At 46.4% G+C, this 16,177-nt stretch overlaps 1 protein-coding gene across 3 annotated transcripts in view; it reads left to right on the forward strand.

Moving 5' to 3' along the window:
• The window catches only part of LOC139246533 (toll-like receptor 2), a 38,888-nt gene extending 23,442 nt beyond the window's left edge, over positions 1–15,446 (forward strand). For 2 of the 3 annotated variants that reach the window (XM_070871420.1, XM_070871422.1), the window contains one exon: positions 11,667–15,446. In XM_070871420.1, coding sequence (XP_070727521.1) covers positions 11,677–14,082 — 2,406 coding nt within the window. In that variant the 5' untranslated portion in view covers positions 11,667–11,676 and the 3' untranslated portion in view covers positions 14,083–15,446. Of the gene's footprint in view, positions 1–5,217; positions 5,302–11,666 lie in introns of those variants that run through there. The other variant, XM_070871421.1, reaches the window with a different exon arrangement.
• The last annotated feature ends 731 nt before the right edge of the window (positions 15,447–16,177 follow it).

The following is a 16,177-nucleotide window of genomic DNA, read 5'->3' on the forward strand; positions in this document are numbered from 1 at the left end:
TATTGCGGATACTCCTTGCATTAAGACACAAAGCCTTCAGGCTTGTTCTTTTAACACCCTTTGTCCTTTTAGAATTTTGCTGTACAGTGGCCCTTTTTGTTCTTTGCCTTGCGTTTCTCTGCCCTCTACTTTTCCTCATCTCCTTTCTGTCTTTTGCTTTTGCCTCCTTTTTGTTTCCCTCTGTCTCCCTGCATTGGTTCCCATCCCCCTGCCATATCAGTTTAAATCCTCCCCAACAGCACTAGCAAACACTCCCCCTAGGACATTGGTTCCGGTCCTGCCCAGGTGCAGACCGTCCGGTTTGTACTGGTCCCACCTCCCCCAGAACCTGTGGCAACGGCCTCCTTCCAGATGTGGGGAACAGTGAATCCCTCCTTCTCCCCACTGTCCCCACCAATGCCTCCAATATCACATTGTTCAAGTGCCTTGCCACCTTGCCGCCCGCCCCCGCCCCCTTGCAGCAAGATTTCAAGCAGCCATCCCAGAAAGTTATTTCAGTAGCTCACAGGTCTCCCTCAAGTGCAGCAATGCTGAAAATGAGCAGGTACAGCTTGATATTACCTCCCCTTTAAGAGTTGGACTCAACCAGTATGAAGGATTGAAGGATGATTGCTCAATACAAGTCACCTGAAATTGGCTTGCATTCAGCAATTAGCGCCCCTGCAGTGCCCCACTGAGGTCATTAGTGCCTCATTTACCGTCCCCTGCCTTCCAGGAGTGCTAAAGGCCAACTTATTTTAATTGTCGGCCGACTCTGACGTCAGCTCGACAATGACAGCCGTGGGTTCGGCCAGTTATGTGGGTACCACTAAAGTGGCTGCAGAACTCGCAGCGGCCCTCCCCTTTAACACGGCGCTGATAACTCGGAGCGGCGGCCATCCCGACCCAACCCTGCAGTCGTCCGGAACACCGCACCGATAGAGAAAAAAAATTAAAGAGCGGAATATCGTTCTACTCTCCGCCCCATTTGGGGCAGAGGGCAATTTTGGTGAGGTGATCTAATTGAAACATAGGGGCCAAAATTCAGTACCGCTGGAAAGCTGGTGCTCCCCTGACCTTTTGTAGCCATTAGTGCCAAAATGTTTTCATGGCTGAGCCACCCCATATTCAGTTCCAAAAGTGAAAAAATGGGTTCCAGTGCTATTGAATCTTTCCAAAGTGGATTTTTCAGCCATGTGGCTGTCTTAATTGAAACGTTATCACCACTGAGAAACTCAGCATGCAGGTAAGGGTTTCTAATGAGCCAGCTACTCCCTAGCCTTTTTAAAAGCCAGGGTTTGCAGCAAGGCCCTGAGGGAGGAAGGAGGTTGGAAGAATGGTTGGTGCAAGAGGTGCAAGAAGAGCCAAAAAGTTCACTGATCTGGAGCTGATGGACAGTGTGGAGGGCAGAAGAAGAATACTGTATCCTGACGTGGGGAGACCTGGCAGACAGGCAGTCAATAATATATGGAGGGAGATTGCAGAGGAGGTGTCAGGCACCTCCCTATATGTAAGGATACCCATGCAGTGCAGGAAGAGGTTCAGTGACATCATCCGGCTTATGAAAGTGAGTACCTCTTCAAATAACTGCTGACCTTGCATCTGCGACACCCTCCGTCAACATGATCTTATTTCCCATACTTACTCAAGCTGCATCTTATGCCTCTATACATATATGTGTGTGTTCTCGCAATGGAGGCTCCCTTTCATCTTGTCATGTATCTTACATTATTATATATAACTGTATCCTAGCACGCTATACATGACTGTAATAAGATATGACCTGTAATCACCAGCATACCTTACCACCAGGGGTGCATTTGCAAGAGACAGGTATATAAGGACAGGTCTCAGGCAAGTGCAGCATTCCAGAGCTGTGAAATAATGGTGCAGGTCCAGAGTGACCTTGACTTGGTCTACGGATATCTGTCAACATGGAGCTGGATACGGGAGCGAGTCAATCTCTCATGGGCGCTCAACAATTTGAACAACTGTGGCCACATAAAAGAGACAGACCAAAACTCACAAGGGTCGACACCAAACTAAGGACCTATACCAAAGAAATCGTACCAGTCCTCAGCAGTGCCATGCTCTCTGTCACACACAAAGGGACAGTAAACCGACTTCCCCTGTGGATTATCCCTGGAGAACCCCCCAGCATTGCTGGGGAGAAGCTGGCTGGCAAAACTAAACTGGAAATGGGATGATGTCCATGCCATGTCATTAGAGGAACGGACCTCCTGCTCAACAGTTATAAAGCGATTTGAACATCTCTTTCAGCCAGGTGTGGTCACTTTCAAAGGGGCCAAAGACATCACACAGGATGCTAGACCGGTCCATCACAAGGCCAGAGCTGTACCCTATGTGATGAGGGAAAAGATTGAACACGAACTAGACAGGCTTCTGCGGGAAGGCATTATATCACCTGTGGAATTTAGCGACTGGACAAGACCCATCGTCCCAGTCATGAAGCCTGATGGATCCGTACGAATCTGTGGGGACTACAAATCTACCATAAACAGAGTCTCCCTACAGGACCAGTACCCGCTGCCCAGAGCGGAGGACTTATTCGCCACATTGGCTGGAGGTAAACTTTTCTCAAAACTAAACCTCACATCTGCATATATGACGCAAGAATTGACCGAGGAATCCAAGCTACTCACCACCATCAACACACATCGAGGCCTTTTCATGCACAATCGATGCCCATTCGGCATCAGGTCGGCAGCTGCTATATTCCAGCGCAACATGGAGAGTGTGCTCAAGTCCATCCCGGGGACGGTTGTATTTCAAGACGACATACTTATCATGGGCAGGGACACCAACTCCCATCTCGGTAATTTGGAGGAAGTACTAAAACGGTTGGATCAGGTAGGCCTACGAGTCAAGAAATCCAAGTGCCTGTTTCTCGCACCCGAGGTTGAATTTTTGGGCAGAAGGATTGCCGCTGATGGAATCCGCCCAACAGAGTCCAAAACAGAAGCAATTCGCCTGGCACCCAGGCCCCGGAATGTCTCAGAACTACGCCCCTTTCTAGGGCAAATTACAACCCATAGCTTATGCCTCCAGGTCACTTTCGCGGGCGGAGCGCGGGTACGGAATGGTAGAGAAGGAGGCGCTCGCGTGCGTGTATGGTGTCAAAAAGATGCACCAATACCTTTTCAGGGCCAAGTTCGCGTTAGAAACTGACCACAAGCCTCTCATGTCCCTCCTATCCGAGAGCAAAGCAATAAACGCCAACGCCTCGGCGCGAATTCAACGGTGGGCACTCATTCTGGCGTCCTACGACTACACAATAGGGCACAGACCAGGCACAGACAACTGTGCCGAAGCGCTCAGCAGGCTACCCCTGGCGACCACAGAAGGGTCTGACGAACAGGACTGTGAGATAGTCATGGTAATCAATGCCTTTGAGTTCACAGGTTCGCACATGACGGCTCGCCAAATCAGAGCCTGGATGGCCAGCGACCCCACGTTATCCTTAGTAAAAAGATGTGTCCTAACCGGTGACTGGGCAGAGGCTCGCGATGCCTGCAGCGAGAAATTAAAACCCTTTCACAGGCGCATGCATGAGCTATCACTACAAGCAGACTGCCTGATGTGGGGCAGCCGAGTAATTATGCCTCTGCAAGGCAGAGAGGCATTTGTCCGGAAGCTCCGCCGCGAGCACCTGGGGATCGTTCTCATGAAGGCCATAGCCAGATCCCATGTCTGGTGGCCTGGTATTGACGCGGACTTGGAGCTCTGCGTCCGACGGTGCACCATTTGTGCCCAACTCAGCAATGCCCCCAGGGAGGCTCCACTGAGCCCCTGGCCCTGGCCTACCAAGGTGGTCGCGGGTGCACGTAGACTATGCGGGCCCATTCATGGGCAAAATGTTCCTCGTAGTTGTAGATGCATTTTCAAAGTGGATCGAATTCACCATTTTAGACTCGAGCACAACCTCCACCACTGTGGAGAGCCTCGCAACCATGTTTGCAACGCATGGAATCCCTGACATATTGGTCAGTGACAATGGTCCGTGCTTCACCAGCGCAGAATTCCAAGACTTTATAATTGACCACAGCATAAATCACGTCAAGACGGCACCGTTCAAGCCGGCATCCAACAGCCAGGCGGAGAGAGCAATGCAAATCATTAAACAAGGCATGCTTAAAATCTAAGGTCCCACTCTGCAGGGTCGCCTGTCGCGACTGCTGCTGGCATACAGATCTCGTCCGAACTCATTGACTGGGATCCCCCCCGTGCAACTGTTGATGAAAAGGACTTTAAAAACAAGGCTCTCATTAATCCTCCCAGACATGCACAAAATCATTGCGGCAAAGCGCCGTAAGCTGACTGAGTACCATGACAGAAATTCGAGGGGGAGAGGGAATGAGATAGGGGACAAAGTGTTTGTACTAAACTATGGCAGGGGTCCCAAATGGCTTGCAGGGACAGTAACAGGCAAGGAAGGAAACAGGCTACTGGTAGTACAAATGGACAATGGCAAAACCTGCCGGAGGCATGTAGACCAAGACAAAAGCAGATTTACCAACAACACTGCGGAATCAGAGGCAGACTACAATGTGGAACTCGCACCACACCTGGTGGACAGACAGAGGGAACAAACTGAGGAAAGGGCAATCCCAACAGACAGCCCAGGCGAGTCAACAACAATCACACCAATTGAAACGTATAGCCCAGGCGATATACCAGCAACCACACCCAAAGAAAAACAGACACCAAGGCAAACAACTGAACCACAACTCAGATGCTCCACGCAAGAGCGTAGACCACCTGAGAGACTGAATCTATAAAGACAATAAGACCTTGGGGGAGGGTGATGTCATGTATTTTACATTATTATATATAACTGTATCCTATCATGCTATACATGACTGTAATAAGATATGACCTGTAACCACCAGCATACCTTACCACCAGGAGTGCACTTGCAAGAGACAGGTATATAAGGACAGGTCTCAGGCAAGTGCAGCATTCCAGAGCTATGAAATAAAGGTGCAGGTCCAGAGTGACCTTGACTTCACTACATGCCTCGTGTGAATCTGTACTGAGGGGACAGGACTTTACACATCTCACTTAAAGCTGCATGTCACATACAAACACTTGTGCACTCATTTCTCATGCGTCATCACAGTGGTACTCACCAACCATACTTTCTTTTGCAGGCCATACTGGCTCACAATAGAGCTGAGCAAATGATGACCGGAGGTGGAGAAGTGGAGACACAGGTGCTCACACCTGTAGTGCAGAGGTGCTCAGGCATTGATTGGCGGCCATGCTGCATTTCCTGTGGCTGACGGTCGTGCTGAGGCCGATGTGAGTAAGTGAAGGCCCTCCTTTAATGATTCTGTCCTTCAATGCACCAGCGCCTACTATTCCTTACCTTCATGGAAGTCTGCTAGTTGCATCCTCCAGGCTTTCATCCCCCACTTCCCCCTCACGGCAGCCCTCCTTTCGTTTATGCTTTCAGCTGCCAGGCCCCCCCACCATGGGCAGCGGAAATGGGGGCAGCGATGAGGGCAGCATTGGTAAGTGATGCTGTCGTTGAATGTGCTCGCTACTTGAATGGGACAGCGCTTACTGTGCTTTTCTGTCCAAAAGTGTGCTAGTTGCAGGCTTCATGCACCAATCTTCCACCTCCCCCTCATGGCAGCCTTTCTCCCATTTATGCTTGCAGATGAAATACCACCAAGATACACACCTGTGAGACCACATGCAGACCTAAAGTGTAGGCTGCCTGATATCTCCACAAGCAGCGATGAGGACACTGAAGTCTCCAGTGATGAAGGGATATTTAGCACAACCAGCTCATGCCAAGAGATAATGAGGAAGAGGAGGACGAGGAAGAGATGGAGCGCACAAGCGCGTCACTGCTTCCACCCACATGCGCCAGCTCAGATACTGCTGGGAGCGTGCGGTCTGATATAGTTGACGTGGTAGCTGGGGCGGCACTGGATATTGCACCAGGGCCTAGTGGGCTGCCACATGGTGACAGGGCTAGGGAGCCTCAGGTGCCATCTCTCCGGAGGGTGAATCCACACAGGAGTTCTGCTGAGGAGGACTCAGACGAGCCCATCGATGTTGCGGCTTATGAGGCCATGCATTCAGTGATGTTGGGGCACTGACAAGGGTGCCAGAGAGCCTGTCGCAAGTGGTCAGGAGTGTGGAGGAGTCCGCCTCCCAAATACTCGACAGCTCTGCGCACACCAGGAGGTCGATCATTGCCAGTGTGCAGGCAATGGTGGACTCCCAGGTTGTCCGTGTGGATCCACCTCTGTTGCAACCTGCAGGTGATGTGGCAGCTGCCATGTTGGCATAGATGCGATTGATCGCATCGGTGCGGGATTGGAGAGGCTGGCTGTGGCACTGGAAGCGCAGAATGCTCTTATGCTTTTTGGGCAACTTTCTGAGCATCTTAGTACTGCCATTGAGTATCAAACCGCTGCCATCATTGGTGGATTTTAGAGTCTGGCTGCCCTCACGCAGTCTCAGCTCGATGCTACCAGACACTTCAGTGTTGCGTTTGTGACTGGGGCCACAGGGGATCTTCCCGTGTTGTGCCACAGCACCGACCTGACCTCCCTCAGTTTGGTGGTGGTAGTGATGTGGCGTCCCCGGGGAGTGGCACAGGCTCCTCAGACCAGCATCGTCATGATGTGCTCTCTCAGGATCACAACATTCCTGGCCCCAGACCTCCCACTCCGCTAGTGCCTCCACGCATGGTTCCACCCGAGCCAAGCCAGACTGCACCCTCCCGGATGGATAGCTGTTGGTCCCAAAAAACAACCACAACAGCCTTCCCAGACCCATGATGCAGCCACAGGGATGACACTGAGGCGTAGTGTTTGGGTAGTCACGCATAAGAGGTGTTATAGTGAGATGCACAGGTGTAAAAAATGATTCGAGTATTATTATACTGTTGTTTATGTTCTGTTTTTGCACTGATTTGGATAATTTGATAAATCTTTATTTTTGGCACATATATCTGGCCAGGTATTTCATTTGGGAGTGGGCAATTCTGCATTAAGGCACTCAGTGCAACGGCCATTGAAAGTGGGAGCTGAAGGGTCAGGTGTGGATAGGATTATATGAAACAAGCAGCTATGAGATGTAGCTGCACCTCCCTTCCAGGGTTGTGATGGGGATGATGCCTCCTAGCTCTGGGGTGACGGGGATCCTCCTCCTCCTCCTCCTTCCGCTGCACCTCGTCCTCCTCCTCCTTCTCCTCCTCCTCCTCCTCAGGTGGTACTGCTGGCTCGACCTCCAGCAGCTGTCCCCTCACGATGGCCAGGTTGTGCAGCAAACCGCGACGATTATGGAGACCCATTGAGGAGAATACTGCAAGGTGCCACCAGAACGGTCCAGGCACCGGAACCTCTGCACCTGGTGACACAATGAGCAGCATTGTAGGCATGCTCTGGTGCTGTCCTTGGGTTCTGCAGTGGAGTGAGCAACCAAGTGGACAGGGGATATCATGAATGAATCATGGCTGCTGCCTGAGTACCTCGCATCAACTGCCAGGATCCGACGCTGGTGTTTCCACACGAGCTGCACTTTCAGCGAGTGGAAGCCTTTGCGGTTCACAAAGATCCCAGGGCGATGATGTGATGCCCTCAGCCCAATGTATGTGCAATCAATGGCATCCTGCACCCTCAGGAAGCCTGCCCTTCGGGCAAATCCGGCCTGCCGCTCCACCTGTTTCTCCCTTGTCGTCGGGAAGGAGAGGTACTGCACCCTTCTCCTGTACAGTGCATCTGTGACCTGCCGGATGCACCAATGTGCTGAGAATTGGGAGATGTTGCCAATGTCTGCAGTGGCAGACTGGAAATACCCCGTGGCATAAATATTCACGGTGATGGTGACCTGGGTCTCCACGTTGAGGGCGGTCCTGAGCCTTGTTTGAGGCTGCAGATCTTCTTGTAGGACAGTGCAGAGCTCCCTCAGTACTTCCTTCCGAAATTATAGCCTTCGCAGGCATTGCTCATCACTGAGCTGGAGGAAGGAGAACTGAGGGCTGTAGATCCTTTGAGGGTATGGCCTCCTTCCCCCACCTCCCCTGGCAGCTGCCTGCTGGTCATCTCCCTGGTCCTCCTCATTCTCAGGCTCCTCTGGGGGCACTTGCTGGAAAGGCTCCTCTCCCAGCATCCCTCACCCTCCTCCTGATTCCATCTCCCTCCTGGCCACCCTCTCTAGCTGCATGTCTGCGCACAACTGCACGCCCTTCTCTCGGCTGTACAACCATGGCTGCTGCCTCCCTTGCCCGCTGCCTCTCTGCATGGTGCTGATAGCGATGCCTTCTCCTGCGTGCTACCCTGCGTCTAACCAGGTATACGAGATGTCGCCCTCCCAACACTCCTCCCATCCTCAGGGTGAACCCTGCCAAGCAGGTCTCTGGAGCCCAGAATGAGACCTACAGGCCTCCACTGAAAGTCCTCCAAGTCGGTCAAAACCTCTGAGCAGCACTCAGCTGGTTTAATGGAGCCAAAAAAATAACAACCTATATTACCGAAGAAACGGACCCGATCGCGGCAATACTCCAGCGGTGTCACATTTGTGCAATGAGTGAAAAATGTCGCGGGGGCACTGCCTGAAAAAATCCTGACTTTTGTAGCCGAATATTGCTGGCGGACCCTTTTTCAGTGGCCCACCCACTGATGAGGTCACCGCGGCACAAATGCCTTTACCGCCGCTTCACCCCGCTGATTCTGGAAGAAGTGCGCACTGCTCAAAACACCCAAACCCAGCGGTAATGGTCCCTTCAGGGACACTGAATTTCAGCCCCATAAAATTCTAAAGGGGCTTGACAGGGTTAATACTGAGAAAATGTTTCCCTTGGCTGGGGAATCTAGAACACAGAGTCACAGTCTCAGAATAAGGGGTCGGCCATTTAGGACTGAGATGAGGAGAAACTTCTTCACTCAGATGGTGGTGAATCTTTGGAGTTCTCTACGACAGAGGGCTTTGGAGGCTCTGGGCTGGAAATTCATGAAAAATCATTGAAGATGGGGCTATCCATGGGGTCTTCTCCCGTTTGTTGTTTAATTATTCACCACCATTCACGACTGGATGTGCAGGACTGCAGAGCTTTGATATGATCCATTGATTGTGGGATCGCTTAGCCCTGGATATGACATGCTGCTTCCACTTTTTAGCTTGCATGTAGTCCTGTGTTGCAGCTTTTCCAGGTTGGCACCTCATTTTTAGTACACCTGGTGCTGCTCCTGACATGCACTTCTGCACTCCTCATTGAACTAGGGTTGGTCCCTGGCTTGATGGTAATGATAGAGTGAGGAATATGCCAGGCCATGAGGTTACAGATTGTGGTGGAATACAATCCTGCTGCTGCTGATAGTCCACAGTGCCTCATTGATGCCTGGTTTTGAGCTGCTAGATTTATTCTGAATCTATCCTATTTAGCATGGTGGCAATGCTGCACAATGCGATGTGAAGACGGGACTTTGTCTCCACAATGACTGTGCGATGGTCACTGTTACCAATGCTGTCATAGACAGATGCATCTGTGACAGGTAGATTGGTGAGGACAAGGTCAAGTAGGTTTTTCTCTTGTGTTAGTGCTCGCACCATTAGGCGCAGGTCCAGTCTGGCAGCTATGTCCTTCAGGACTCAGCCAGCTCAGTCAATGAAGTCCCCCACCCAGAATACATTCTGTGCCCATGTTACCCTCAGTTCTTCTTCTAAGTGGTGTTCAACAGGGAGGAGCGTACTCATTGATCAGCTGAGCGAAGGTGGTAGGTGGTAATCAGCAGGAGGTTTCCTTTCCCATGCTTGACCTGAAGCCATGAGACTTCATGGGGTCCTGAGTCAATGTTGAGGTGTCCCGGTGCCACTCCCTCCCGACTGTATACCATTGTGCCGCCACCTCTGGTGGGTCTGTCCTGCCAGTGGGACAGGACATACCCAGGGATGGAGATGGAGGAGCCAGGGACATTGGTTGAAATGTATGATTCTGTGAGTATGACTATGTCAGGCTGTTGCTTGACTCGTCCGTGAGACAGCACTCCCGATGTTGGTGAGGAGAACTTTGCAGGGTCGACTGGGTATGCCGTTGTGTCCATAGCCGGTGCCGAGGTCGTCTGACACGAGCCTTTTTCTAAATTCCGGATGTTTTTAACTAACTGCATTTAAATTCCCCAGCTGCTGTGGTGGGATTTGAACTCGCGTCTCCAGATCATTAGTCCAGGCCTCTGGATTACTCGACCAGTAATATTAGCACTATGCCTTGAGTCATATTGTATTGAGTTTGAATTAACATTTCTGAATAAATCAGGCCAAGCTCAGCAGATTCTTCTCGATTTGTCAGGGTCCACCACCCACTTAGAGCTGAGAGACTTAACATTTCCTGACAAAAGTGACAGTGGGAAGAGCAACTGAATGAAATACTTTCAATCACTTAGCAGCATGCCTGCATTAAAATCAAATGTGTTCATTTACCACACTCCAGACAGATATAGTGACTCATGAAATAGCTCCCTCCATTGCAGAAAATGTTGATTTAACTGCAGACAGGCTCGCTGCCATGAAATTGAGTGGTGACTCCTTCATACTTGCCCCACTTCCTGCTGTAGAAGGAGCTGGGCCTCCTCTTAGCCAAATACAACTGTGGCAAAACTGAACCCACCAATTCAGCAGTGTGGAATCGGGCACTGCACATGAGAGCTCCAACATACCTAACTACTTTTTAGTAAGCTACTATGGCCCAGAAATCCCGGTTTCTGGAAAAAAGATGCACACTTACCAGTTCCTGCTGCGCCCACGTGAGATCCCGGTCCGGACGCCTCTCCTGATAGCGCATCGCAGCGTGTGCACGTCAGGACGTGTGTAGGCCTGGAGCTGGAGTCACATGGCTCTGGTCAGCCAATCAGGTATAGTATATTCTCATTCATAATAATGGGAACTCCATAAGTTAGAATTCCCATTATTATGAATGAGAAACAGCCCCCAAAACACTAATATGCAATAATAAAAGATGGAAAAAATGCACAACATATTTTTATTAATTTAAATGAGTTATTTATGTATTTAAAAAAATATATATTCCGATTTTTAGAAAAGTTTTTTTAATTATGGTTTAAAATAAACTTACCATAGTGGGGAGAGTTTTTAACAATGTGTTTTTAAAATTTTATTTTACAATGTTTTTGTGTGTTTTAAAACTCTTACACCTGTAAAAGTAGGCTATGCGCCTGTTTTTATCAGGAGCAAGAGTTTTGAGGACATTTGCTGGGCAAGATATGGGTAAATACTGCAATCTTGCCCTTGCAAATGTCCTCGCTCCTGATATGCGCAAGATCTGTCAAGCCAGAAACTTGACAGATCAGAAGAGCCGCTTTTCGGCGCATGTGCGTTGTGCGCCGAAAACTGGCTTTTCCGATGCTTTTCCTGGTCCGTAGAAACTCCGTACGGACCCAGGGAGGCCGGGATTTCTGGGCCTGTGTCACTCTCACCCTCAGATGGCATGTCACACCTTGATTAGAATCTTACGGTCACTGGATGGACAATAAGAGAGAAGAGACCCCGTTTAAGTGGTGTTTTCTATGTATGAGTTATAACAGCATCCTGCAAAGCTCAACAAAAAACTCTAGCGATTCCATCAATTTCTAAGGAAGTAGTAGACTAAAAATGTTGCAATGTACTAATACTGGTATTATTTTTCATTTCAGACACTTCTGAATGATAACAATGAGAGTTCCCTCTCTGTGGATCCTGCTTGTCAAGTATATTTTCGTGCATACAACTTTCTTAGAAGAGGACGCTCCACACAATGCTTGTCATAAATGCGACTCTTCTAACTTCTGCAACTGCTCTTCAGTGAAGTTAGAGAATATTCCACATGTGCTGGAGAATGTATTTGGGTTTGACCTGTCCCACAACAACATCTCGCAGATTAAGGACACTGATTTCATAAAATATGTGAAGCTCAGAAGACTTCTATTGCAATCAAATCGAATCCAGTCTATTGCTGACCAGGCATTTCAGATTAACACAGACCTAGAATACCTTGACTTGTCAGATAATCTTTTGACACAACTGTCACCGAATTGGTTTAAACATCTTTCCAAATTACAATACCTTAAGATTTTAGGAAATAGTTACTCGGATCTGGGATCAGGAAGAATTTTCTCAAATCTGACAAGACTCAGATGGTTAGAATTTGGCAATCCTTCCCTGGCTCTTCTAAAGGAAGATGACTTTGTAGGAGTTACACATCTGGAAGAGTTCATTTTAACAGCAAATAATTTAAATTTGTATCAGAAAGGAAGTTTCAGTTCTTTCAGAAATGTAAGTCACGTTGCCTTGAGTTTGAATTACACATTTCTGGATGAATCAGGCCAGGCTCAGCAGATCCTTGTAGATTTGTCAGGATCCACCACCCACTTGGAGCTGAGAGACTTTACATTTCCTGACAAAAGTGACAGTCGGATATTTTCAGTACCAGGCAACTCATCACTGAGGAAATTCACCTTCAGAAATACTTTGCTTACTGACAACACTGCAATAACTTTTATAAATTGTTTGAAAAACATGGCAATATCTGAACTAGTTGTGAAGGACTGTGTGCTTTCAGGAACTGGGAAATGGCCCAAGGTAGATTATATAAAAAGTAACTTACTTCGTTCATTAACGTTAAATAATATATCCATTAAGCACTTTTATAAATTCTATAAGCTATCAAGTATTGGTCCTCTACTTGAACCCATTAAAACAGCTACATTTACAAAACTAAATATGTTTCTGATGCCCTGCGCTATATCCAGAAGGTTAAGAAGTGTGGAGTACCTTGATTTATCATACAATTTGCTCAGTGATAAAATTATGCGAGAAATGGTTTGTCCAGGAGCTTGGCCTTCTCTGCGTTATCTTATTCTGAGAAAGAATATTTTGAGATCCCTCGGTACAACAAGCACAAAATTATCTACACTTTCTACTCTTACCCATTTAGACTTGAGCCAGAATAGCTTCAGTGACAGTAGGATTCCATGCAAATGGTCTGAAAGACTGCAATTTTTAAACCTTTCAAGCTGTGATTTAAGAAGTATATTACAATGTGTCCCTCCAAATGTTGAGGTATTGGATTTAAGTAACAATGACATCAGCAGTTTTGCTGTTAATCTGCTTTCTCTCAAAGAACTGAATGTATCCAATAACAAGTTTAAACATTTACCAGGTGATAGTTATTTACCAAAGATGGAAGTTCTGACAATCAGCAGCAATAAACTCATCTCACTCACAGGTGAAGAAATCATGTTGCTTAAGAAGCTCGAATCTTTGGAGGCTGGAAACAATAATTACATTTGTTCATGTGAATTCCTGTTTTACATGAACCATCACATAACAGTACAACTGTTGGATCGACCAGAAAACTATGTATGTGATTCACCTCTAACTCTCAGGGGAATGTTGGTGCAAAATACTAAGCGCTCTTTTTTTGACTGTCACACAACATTGTCTGTAGCCTTGCTGTGTGGTGGCATGTCTTTGGCAGCAGCTGTTGTTGGGATGATGTGCTACAAATATCACGGGATCTGGTATATCCAAATGACCTGGGCATGGCTGCAGGCAAAGAGGAAACCAAAGAAAGTGAGGAATAATGATATTTGTTATGATGCATTTGTTTCGTACAGTGAGATGGACTCAGAGTGGGTGGAAACTTTCTTGATAAGAGAGTTAGAAAGTGTTCATCCACCACTGACACTCTGCCTTCATAAGCGTGATTTCATCCCAGGGAAGTGGATAATTGACAACATCATTGAGTCCATTGAAAAAAGCAGAAAAACCCTATTTGTTTTGTCTCAACATTTTGTCCAAAGTGAGTGGTGCAAGTATGAGCTTGACTATACTCATTTCCGTCTATTTGATGAGAACAATGATACAGCCATACTCGTACTGCTGGAGACGATCCCAAAGGAGACCATTCCTCAGAGATTCTGCAAGCTTAGGAAACTGATGAATACAAAGACCTATTTGGAATGGTCTCAAGATGAAATAGAACAGCAGAACTTCTGGCTTTCTTTAAAAGTGGCGTTAAAAGAAGAAATGAATGTAACCGATGCCAATAAAAATCCTATACAAAACTGAGTAATATACTTGCAATGACTAAATTAGGCCCCCTAAAATAGAGAAAATACTCCTTCAAGATGAAATGACTTATACAGCAAAAATAATAATTGGAAATGGTGCAAATCTCATTTACCAGTAAGTGGATCTTCTTTTTGTTTTACTGGATGTAAAACAAAAAGGAAGTAAAATGCAACATGAGCAATGATGAACATAGAGATACAGTTATAAGCTGTTTCACACATATTTTCATATATATTTCTCACATAAGGTACATTTTCTTTGTATGTTTTTAAAAATTTTGCTCCACTCCATAAAACCCTAACTCTTCCTGGTGTACATTTCCACCGGAACTGGCAGACTCTGAGGATTTACTAAACTGGCTTTTCTTCATGCGTGAATCAAGCCACTGAGCATTTGCAATCTTAGCAACTAGTTGGGTGCCACAGTTGGCTGACTAGAGATTACTGACATAATTATCATTTAAGGGCATTGAATGCAAACCATTGACACAAGGTTATAACACAGTCAATTTCTGCTCGTTTGATGTCAATGAAATGCCCTTCTTGTGAATTAGTCATCCATGGAATAGAAAATTCCTCTTTCAGTACTTTATAGACTTTCTGGTAGCTTCTTGCTTATTTTTTATACAAATCTCACTCACATTAACATTTTCAGAACAATAACTGGTTACTATTTGGCGTGGGTGTGTTGAAACTTTAACAATAAGCCATCAAATCTTCATTCACAGAATGTATTGAGCAAAAACTTAATTGGTGACACTTTGGATTTGGATGTAAAATGATTATAACTTCTGTCCTCTGTGGATACTCATGTATAATATTTACAAAATGCAACAATGATATTTAATAATTAAAAAATGAATATGGCCTTGAACAAAGATGACTGAGTGGGGATCTTATAGAAGTATACAACTTTTAAAATGGTAAAATAAGGTAAGCCATGACAGTAGAACAAGTGGAATTGGTATAAAGTGGTGAAATAACATGTTATGATAGCAGCCAGGTGCAACGGCTTCATGCGAAGCAGGGTTAATACTTGGGCTGGTCTTTCACCTAGTGTAATGGAGGTTAGAAAAAAACCCAGCCTCATTCAACAGACAGGTGACATGATGGGGATGTAAATTTTTTAATATACTTTCTCAACAATATTTATGCTGTGATTTGCCAGTTTTTTTATTATTAATATAAGAATTCCTTAATGTCAAGCAACTTATATTTCTTACAATTCTAAAATTAGTTTATTTCTAAGTTTGATCATTATTGTAAATATATTTTAAATGTACACAAAATGCTGCGGTTTCTTAATTTTCTTCCTGTTTTGTCAAGGATGAAATAATAGCTTGTCCTTAAAATGGTAGGTCCAATGCATGTATCTAACTTGTATGACTTGTTTTTATACCAATACAGTCATTATTTTAATCCATTATTAATTTTGGGTCCCAGTTATTTCAATGTGTGTGTGGGTGCAGTAGCTGTGTTTAGAAAGATCCTCCAGATTCTGGTTTCTTCACCATGACTTTGGTCAGTTCTAAAACAATGCTATCCAATAGAAATTGTTGATCAGACACAGATGTGGCAATGGCGACACTGTTTTATCTACTTGCATTCATTTTAGAAGAAAATGCCTTACACACACTGCAGGTAAATGTACTTCACGTGTATATTTACTTAACAAACATCTACCACCATTCATTATGAAACTTTACAGTCTTTCTCTTTCACAATTTATCAGACACAATGAGCTAAAAATTTGATAGCTCTTGGAAACAGGTGCATGTATCGCAGTGCGCGATTAATCCACGCCCATTCAAAAAAATGCAGGCAGCAGGTAAATTTAGTGCTACCTGCTAATTTAAATGATAATGGTGTGCAGCCCAGTGTTAAATAAGCTGCTGAATGGCTGCATGCTGAGCAGGGGACCCGAGTTCGTGCGAGGCTAGCACCAATTAAATCTAGCCTTCTTCAAACCAGCCTGCACCTCTTAAAGGGGAGGTGCAGTTTGACAAGACCAGAAATCATTCCAGATGGCAGTTTTAACTGGGAAACATTCAGCATTGGTGCAACAGGCCAGAGAGTGGGCTCCAAGGTTCTCA

This window comes from Pristiophorus japonicus, chromosome 2, assembly GCF_044704955.1.
Source record: "Pristiophorus japonicus isolate sPriJap1 chromosome 2, sPriJap1.hap1, whole genome shotgun sequence".
NCBI lineage: Eukaryota > Metazoa > Chordata > Chondrichthyes > Pristiophoridae > Pristiophorus > Pristiophorus japonicus.